At 46.8% G+C, this 9,070-nt stretch overlaps 1 protein-coding gene and 1 non-coding gene across 5 annotated transcripts in view; both read right to left on the bottom strand.

Moving 5' to 3' along the window:
* SF3B3 (splicing factor 3b subunit 3) overlaps positions 1–8,834 on the bottom strand; it is a 28,271-nt gene extending 19,437 nt beyond the window's left edge. Inside the window, exons 1-11 of one of the 4 annotated variants that reach the window (XM_052685237.1) lie at positions 8,724–8,834; positions 7,586–7,698; positions 6,844–7,170; positions 5,768–5,940; positions 4,771–4,912; positions 3,646–3,758; positions 2,821–2,958; positions 2,291–2,394; positions 969–1,134; positions 610–705; positions 4–76 (exon numbers count right to left, since the gene is read on the bottom strand). In XM_052685237.1, the coding sequence (XP_052541197.1) occupies positions 4–76; positions 610–705; positions 969–1,134; positions 2,291–2,394; positions 2,821–2,958; positions 3,646–3,758; positions 4,771–4,912; positions 5,768–5,940; positions 6,844–7,170; positions 7,586–7,655 (1,402 nt within the window). In that variant the 5' untranslated portion in view covers positions 7,656–7,698; positions 8,724–8,834. Of the gene's footprint in view, positions 1–3; positions 77–609; positions 706–968; positions 1,135–2,290; positions 2,395–2,820; positions 2,959–3,645; positions 3,759–4,770; positions 4,913–5,767; positions 5,941–6,843; positions 7,171–7,585; positions 7,699–8,384; positions 8,405–8,660 lie in introns of those variants that run through there. The other 3 variants (XM_052685236.1, XM_052685239.1, XM_052685240.1) reach the window with 3 other exon arrangements.
* On the bottom strand, positions 6,444–6,525 carry LOC128082859 (small nucleolar RNA SNORD111). Its single transcript, XR_008207880.1, has one exon. It is a non-coding gene; the product is annotated as a small nucleolar RNA SNORD111 (small nucleolar RNA).
* Positions 8,835–9,070: the final 236 nt, after the last annotated feature.

Here is a 9,070-nt window from a genome sequence, read left to right on the forward strand (position 1 = left end):
TACCTTCAACGTGTCTCCTCACAGTCCATACAGCATTGGGGTTACCGGGCAGCTCTGAGACGGCCATTTCAGATACCTAAGAGAAAACAGGAACCAGGTTCTTTTGACAATGGATGTTTAGGCTTGCTGCAGTCCTACTGTCATAAACAATCAGCAGTTTTTAAGCTTTCCCACAATTGGACAGGAAAGCTAGCAAATTTCCCACTCTATGCTCTCCCCTCAATGCCAGATGTGCAAGGGGGGTAGAATATATTCATCAGTGATATTGCAACATCAGAGCTCCAGAAGAGCAGCTTTAAAACAAGGTCAACCACCCCCAGCAAACAGATAGCAGAAGCAGCTGACAAAGACATTGGGAAAGTTCCAATTCAATACACTCAAGCATTAGAGAGAAAACGCAGGTGGTTTAGAGTCAATAAAGCAAAAAGCCTTTGAGCTTGCACAAGTAAACAGCAGTCCTTCTGTTTCCAAGGCACAAACCTAGGAAGTTACTCTCCCTCCAGGCTGTAGCAAAAGAAGAATCCCTTCATTAGAGCACCCTTATTGCTTGGATTGTCTCCTACGTTCCTTGCCCCTCAAGCTGTTTTTCTAATATGCTGGAAGGTTTACCTCAAGTCCATGTCTTAGAACCCTCAGAGATGACCGTGGCCCCCGACCGCAGGCCACATACAGCTGGGGTGTGTCCTCATTGGCAAGATCTGCTATCTGCATGGAAGCAGATAAAACAAAACTGAGCCACAGGAAGAGAACAGACCAGTGAGAGTCTTAAGCAGCTGGCTAAGAAATCAGCAGACCAGCTCTTCTATTAGCATTTACTACAATGCAATGTTTCTGGAAACTTGGGGTAACGCATCTTTGCTGACTCTGCTCACACACAAAAGCATGGAAAACCAGTCATGCACCTGTAATCAATTCCTCTAAGTGAGAGGGCCCTACGAACAGAAGGGAGCTCGCTGACAGCAACCTACCTGACAACACAGAATAGGAGACAAACTGTCCAATTCATCCACCAGCACCAGGTTTTTGAGAGGTCGTGGCTGAAAAAAGAATGTATCTCCTTCCTCCAGAGGCATGGCAGAAGAGAACTCTGGTTCCTCATCATCATCACCCAGGTGGGCTATCTGGTACAGATAACTTGAGACACAAAGTGAAAGAAACAGCATGTTCAGTGCTGAGTGTATTCAGTCTTCTCTAATACAGCCCAGCCAAACATTCAGCATGATGGAGGGAAATCACACAGTTATTAAAATTTTGCCCCTAGGGGTTATTTTCTTCATTGAAAAAAAAAAATAATAAAAAAAAAGTATTAGAAGGGAATCAGATGCTCATTAAATAAAATAACTAACTAAAATCATGGTCTTGTTTGTAGCTGTCACTGGCAAGGTATGGCAGAGTTTCAGTGCTTTCTGTTTACCACTGAGCCTTTGAGACACTCCAGTGTTGGAGCCAAAGCATTAACTGACAAGTGAAGCCACAAGCAAGGCTGAGGACTAAAGCCACAACTCCAGTCAAGTATTTTATTGGCATACCTTCACCTTGTTATTCTCAGCCCCACACCCCATTCCATTTTACGACCCTAAGCAGCACAACAATCAAGCTGAACTTCAGAGGAAAAAAAGAACTCCAGAAATACAGACCAATATACTTCTTGTCTTTAATGATCCTCAAATTAATGTGCCTCCCTCAAAAGCCTGCTTTATGCAGAGGAGTTCAGATTCACTCTGGCAAACTGGTCGGAACTCCCCCAGCTGGCTGACTCTGCAGATGCAGGCAGGAGAGCATTAACCTCCATTCCTGTGAACGCACAGCTGCAAAGCCACTCTCAAAGGCACATGAAGACTTTTTGGAGTACTCTACACCCCTGAATAGGAAAAAAGAAGGTCCTCCACAATAGTTCTATTAAGAAAAGGACCGTACAGCTACTGATAAAAAGCCCTACCAGCTCCTGAGTCTGCAGTTACATTTTGAGAGATGCTGTAGTCCACTTGTACGTATAAGTTCAACCAAAATTGATCAAATGAACCATCAGGAGGTGACTGATCCTACCCAGAATGGAACGCCCACTTCTTCCAACCGCAGAAACACATCATCTTTTGTTCACTGCACTACAACATTTAATCTGGGATCAGCAAGAAGAAAATTCCCCTCTTCAGTCATGCCACGTGAACAAAGAATTACTCTACCCATTAAAACTGAGATGCTGTCTTTTTACTTTTAGTGAAGTCAAGGGTCAGTCTGTGCTCACAAAGCGTTCCAGGGGAAAACCACTGGTGTGAAACTGTTTACTCACTGGTTTCCAAACTCAGATGCCACAAAGAGAAATCCTGTCTTCAGCACACACATGGCAGCAGCTACGGGCACGGTGTCAAAGTACTTCAGTCGAATCTCAGTGACCTGAAAGCAGAGGAAGACATGAACTTACTAGCAAGGCACTAAAGCTGTACATGTGTGACTTTAAAAAAAAAAGCCACCTGATTCAGTGTAGCAGAAATCTTTTCATTGCTTAATACTAGGGTAAGCAGCAGCAAGCTACTTCAGTTTAAGTTAGGTATTTCAACTTACAGACTAGCTGGCTGTGCCAAGCTAGTTTCCTGAACTCACATCAAGATCGACTGCAGCACGCAAACCAGAACTCTGCACGCCCTGCTGTCACTACGAGGAACAGCAGTTACAGCTGTGAGCATAACAGTGTCACAAAAAACGTAGAATGTGTGCTAAACCCAAAATATTGTGTATTTATCACTTCAGAGAACCAGGCAAAGCTATGGACTAAGAACTCTCTAACTGTGTGTTTCCTGTCACTCTTCAAATATGGCTTACCATGTCCTCATCAGTCTCCAGGGTGATTTTGAAGATGTCTCCCTGCTCTGTTTGGGCCAGGAAGAAGAACATGGATTTGGTCTTGTGTGTAGCAGAGCAGACAAAAATCATACCTCTCTCTGGGTCATCCAAGTCATTCTATCAAGAAAGCAAGCAGAAACGATTGGTGGAAAAGACCTGTACAGATGTGGTTTTGCTGACTGAAGTATCTCCATTTCACAGGTGCCTGAGAACTGACAGCACACAGAGAAGTCTTCCTCCATTACACCCAGCACCTCTCTCCCCCAAAAGGAAATACATTTCTAAGACCCTGAGACTAAGCTTTCCCCTTCTTTTTTACCCAGACAACCCCCAAACATCAAAACCAAACACAGCAGTAACACAACCAGATGTTTTTCAGCACCAGGTGTTTAAAGCTCTGCCAGAGAACATAATGATCTGTGGCAGCGAAGGAGGAGAATGAAGCCTTACAAGCAACAGAGCAGCTGTTGAATTCACCTGTATACACAACAGCAGCCATGACTCAATACCTCAAGCCAGCCTACCTTACACTGACAGCACTGCCCCAAGTGCCCGATCAGAGTCCTGGGAGTATTTTCAGCGTCAATCTCAGAGAAGAGACATGAAACCAACTCATCACATCAGGCCATGCCTACCACCATCTTCCCTCACAGATGACACGTGCAGCCATCAAGGCAGATGGAGGTTAACAGATTCTTAATCCTGTTCTCATCGCTTTAAATCCTCCCCCATAGTGGCAAATTTACTCAGCAACAACAAAGGAAATCCTATAAAAAGGTAAAGGAGGAATCCCAGAATGCTCACCCGCCTCCTGGGAATTGGGCATCTGATATCCGGCTGGTCACCAAAGTTTTTGTAAGTGATGTAGTTTTCTGAGCAGATCAGCACCCCACTGGGTCCATCAGAACCACCAGGGACTGAAACACAACAAGGAAACGTCACTACGAGAAGAACTCTTACCACAGATCTGAACTACTATTTATGAAGGATTTATTTTGGTCCTTTCAAACAGCATAGCTCTTAGTGCTCTGCATCACCCTGAATATATGATTTTTTTCTAAGGAGAAAGAATACAGCTTTCCGTGCGGGCATAAAAACAGGGCAGAATGAACTGAGGCACCAGGAAAAAGAAAAACAAAGCATACATCTCCAAGTAAATTGCTTGTTTCATCCTTTATGTTTCATTCTCACCTAGAAAGCCACGCTGAGCCAAAATACCACATCAGCAATTTGTCAGTGACTGGCATGTTTGCTTGCTGTCATAATAGCAGATGTTTTTCTGACACATCTTTCATCTAAGAATGTTTATTAAAATGGTCCTGTTGGGAGCCCAGCATAACGGAACACACTACTGAAGGGCAGCAGCAGCAGAGCAAGCAGATCCAGCCCAGTGTTCCTGACAGCTGCCAGCAGATGATATAACAACAGAGTAGGCATACCTAGCTTTCAGCTTCTTTCCACTTGGAGAGACATCTGCAGATCAGCACTTCCTCAAGTTGAAAGTGTTAGCTTTGTATCAAATCCTGGTAGATGGGCCTTTAGAGATGTTTATTTACTGGCTTTTTGCATGCACATCAGCTGCTCAAATCCCATTCAGAAGAGTAGAACAGCACTTATGCATTACCTCAAATTACATTCTTTTGCATCTGTCACCAGATATTAAATTTTGTTTCATATCTAGTTTCTGAACAACGAGACTCCAAGGCAGACACAAGAGAGATGCAGAGCAGTTTGCAAACCTCAGCTGTATCTCCTATTTTTGCATATTTCCACACGTGAACCATTACTCATGACCTGGCTCACCCATTAATTTATGCTAATGGCTCAAACTGCTAACCAAACAGCTCCTAGCACCTAAAGCATAGCAACACCAGAAAAGGAACCAAACAGACCCACAGTAAAGTGAGAGAGCAGCCAGGTGGGCAGTACCTGTTATAAGGAAGTTGCCATGCTCTTCCAGAGGCTCGCTGTATTTCCTAACTACGTGATTCAAACCCAAGTCCAGCTCATAAAATGTCAAGGTCTGTTGTGTGTTGGCTGCTGCTTCTCCTGTTGGATCGTTGTCTGCTTCCTAAAACACAAAACATGAACACTTCATTCCAGCCACCAACGGCATCTGTGTGTTCTGTGAAAACATTCTAAGACCTGAAATGGCACGAGTGAGAAGCAGCAATTCAAACACATGCAGAGATCACTTTCACTGAAGTCTATGGCAGCAGTGGGAGCTTCACATCCCCAGCAGTGTCTACACAGAGCAAGATCCTCATCAGCTCAAGCCTGTTACCGCACAGTAACCATGTCTGCCATCAAACACAGCCTGTGGTTTTCCTTCAGCCTCTAGCCAGTAATCATACCTCCACCCTCTCTGACACATAAGACTTCAGGGCACGTGTAAATTACAACATGAAGGCTTGCCCTGGAGTACAGCTTTAACCTCTGGAACAACAGACCAGACACTTTTCTTTAGGTGCTTATTCAGACAGCTGACAGGTACACTGTCCAAAGCAAACAACTTGGTCACAATTCAGGCAGTATTTTAACAGCAAAAGGTTTGCTCTTCGTGTGCTACTCACTGACAGCACCAAGATGTCTCTCAAAAAAGGAGAAGCAAAACTAATATATCAAAAAAGAGTTTTAAACACCATCAAAATGAAGCCCAAAAGAGTTGGCTGAGGGTGCTCCAAAAGGTTCAGGGGAAGAAAACACGTGCAGTTCAGCAGCAACAAGTTAAGAATCACCAAAACAGAAGAGACCTTCCAGCTCTGACTAAAGGTAAGACAAGAACGCAAGTAAGCTCGAGACAAATAAAAGTCATCTCAGACAGGAAAGGCACACAACGCTCCCTGGTTCCACAGACAGGTGAAGCAGGACAGAAGAGAAGTAACAAAGTGCAGCAGACAGCAAAAAGTCACCAAAGTCTTCTCACCTCGTAATCCATTTCCAGACAAGCAAACATTGGGTTTTCAAACCCCACATCGACTCCCACCACGTGGTACACCAAGGTATTGGCCTTGTGGGCTTCCAGTGGGGAGGAAATGGTGAGCCGAGCTGCAGCATCTCTGTTTAAGATATACACCAGCTTCTGCTTTTCAATAGCACCTGCAAGAAAAGGGCAGCAATTAGTTGGTGATGAGAGCTGTCAAACCTGCATCCCATCACAAACCTTCAAAACAGAACGTCAGCATTATTTTGCTGCTGAAATCTGCTATTGGTTACTTATCCCCGTGCCAACAATTATCTTCAAACACCTCACTTTTAGTATTTCAGACTACAAGCAACAAATCCAGCTGTGAAAACTAACTCTGACTCTTTGGGTTAGCTCCAACTAGCCCAGTATTCCGCCCATGATGGCTACAGGCAGATCTACCCACGTTCCACAACACAAAACACGATGGACTGCATGGAAACAAGAACAAGTTAAAAAAAAAAAAACAGCTTTAGCAAACTAAGGAAGTTCATGCACTCATGTTTATTCTCACTCCACAAGCTTGCCATCCCGTTGGCTGTAAAAACACAACTGCTAGCAATGCTGGTCAGCCAACCAAGTAAGTAAGATGCCTCATGGTAATGCTTAAACTACCAAAGTGTTCTTTCTAGCTATGAAGCCTGATCAGAGATTCATCTAGTTGTCTCCACATTACACGTCAGAGAAGAGACATGAATTCACAGCATCATTTCAGGCTGGAGGAGCTGACCACACCACAGACGGATGGCTGCAGCCCTAACTTTTCTCCCAGACATCACACATCAGGGTTCTGCCCGCTCACCACAAAGCTGGCTGGCTTCTTTCCAGACTGCTTTGGCCCAACATCAGAATTTAATTTGTGCAATTCCATCAGCGTCAAGGAACTATTTCAAAAGTCTGCATTCTCCTTGACAAGTCTCACAGCCTACCAAACTGCCTGAGAAGAAGTACTTCAAACACACCCGGCAGAAACTTGCTATTAACTCCAAGACAGGAATTAAAACCAAGCAAAAAACCAAGCCTCTAGGTCGACTTACTGATCATGACAGCACGGCCCTTCGGGTCTACGGCCAAGTACTGGCCTGGAACAATCCTGCGACATCCGCTCTTGCCAAAGGTTTCCTGATGAATCTTCTCAAACACGTTTTTGGAAGGCTGGTACTCCAGGATAACAATGCGCCCTGAGTCGCTGCCCACAACAATGTAGTCTTTGGTTCCTCCTGTCAGCCGGAAGGCCATGAGGGAGCGGATGACCCCAAACACTTCCACCGTCAGCAAGGTGTGAACCTTCCCTGTGTTGGGGTCTGGGCGGAGCAACTCCAAGATCTTGCCCCGGGAAACAACAATTTCTTGTTGCTTGGTTCCTAAGGAATGAGGAACAACACAGCAGAACAAGCAGTTATGATAAACACCGCCAGAAAGATTACAGAATATTTTTCTGTATATTATCAACGTGGAAGATTCAGGGTGACAGAACATCCAAGGGATTTTTGTTTACTGTTGTCAGAGAACTCAAAGCACCAAGCAAGGTGCCCTTTGTTTCCCTACCTCTTAATAAATCTGCACATGAAATCAAGCCAAACATTCTCTCTTTCCACACGAACCAATCGCTCAGGTTGCACACTTGGGATCAAACGATAAAACACCTCCAGAAGTAAAAGACTTAACTAAATTGATGCAGAGTAGCTGCAGCAACCAAACACCACAGAAATTCTTTTTCTTCTCTACTGTTTCTGAAAGAGCCTAGGCCAAAAAATGTTAAAGGGTAGAAAAAGTTACCTGAGAAGTTGCCATGGATGGCATAGCTGATGCCCGTGGCACGCTGTAATGTGAGGTTGTACAGGAACATGGTGACAGTGGATTCACTTCACTTTCTCGTAGCGGCACGGAATCTGCAACAGGTATTTGTACAGCCAGAATCATTCATGTGGTACAAAAGCAGAACTGATGCTCTCTCATTAATCTGCAGTTCTAACCTTAATCCTTATCATAGCATCACTGAACTGCAAGGTTGGAAACGACCTGCAAGATCATTCAGTCCAATCGCCCTCCCATCACCACTGCTACCACAAGCACTAAACCAGATCTCGCAGCTCTTCACCCAGGCGCCTCTTCTACACTATCAGGGACGGCGACTCCACCACCTCCCTGGGCAGCCATTCCAATGCCTGACCACCATCTGAGAGAAAAAGTTCTTATGTCTAAACTAAACCTCCTCTGATACAACTTGTGGCCGTTTCCTCGGGTCCTTTTTTTTTTTTGCCTGGGAATCCTTCTCATCAGATTTAGAGCTTACAGCCACTGCTGACCGGCTCAGTGACAGGACGGTGGGGGACTGTTTTAAATTAAAAGAAATGTAGGTTAAGTGTTGGCTGACATCTTTCCCTGAGGGCCCTGGCACAGCTGCCCAGATTAGCTGTGGATATCCAACTCCTAGAGGTGCTCAAAGCCAGGCTGGACGGGCAGTCTGACCTAGTGCCTGATTTAGTGGTTGCCAACCCTGCCTGTGGCACAGTGGGGACCTGGTGATCTCTGAAACCCTTTCCGATCCAAACCCCTCTATGGTTCCATAGCACACCTTCCCGTGCCGTTACTCCTCGGCTGTTCCCTGAGCCCCGCAGCATGGGGCGGCGATTCCCTCCCTCGGGAACAACGCAGGACGAGCACAAGCCGAACAGGCCGCATAGAAACCTCCGTCCTTCAGGCCCCGGAGCGATGGAACCTGCCCTCCGCTCCCGAACCGCCTTCCCCTACACCAGGCCCCAGGATCCGCCTCAGGCTCAGGCCCGGCCCGCCTCACAGCCCGGGCCCCGAGGGGCTCACGGCCGCTCCCACCCCACAAATGACGGCTTACACGGCACTCACTCAGCCGAGAGCCCGCCGCCGGACAGGCACAGCAGGGCGGGGCCGTCCCTACCGTGCGGATGGCGGCGGATGCTGCTCCGGCCTAGGCGGGCGCCCCGCCGGCCCGCTCGGCCATCAGCCCTGCGCCTGCGTGCTGCGCTCCCGCGCTTCCTCGCTGGGGCCTCCCTCGAGGCCCGGCGCGCGCGCGCTGTGAGAGGAAGCGGCTGTCTGAGGCAGTGCCTGAATAACCACGGACCGACAGCAGCGTTACCTCGCGCTGAGAGCCTCTACAAAATTCCCCCAACACGTCAAGGCGTGTTGAATCGAAATAGCGTGGTCATCTCGCTCTTCCAGGCCGAACGGAGACGGTGCGAACTTTCAGGCACGGCTCGGGCAGCCCCACTGGGCCTGAGGGCGGTG

The sequence above is a fragment of the Tympanuchus pallidicinctus genome, unplaced genomic scaffold (genome assembly GCF_026119805.1).
Source record: "Tympanuchus pallidicinctus isolate F22 unplaced genomic scaffold, pur_lepc_1.0 scaffold22, whole genome shotgun sequence".
Taxonomy (NCBI): Eukaryota; Metazoa; Chordata; class Aves; order Galliformes; family Phasianidae; genus Tympanuchus; species Tympanuchus pallidicinctus.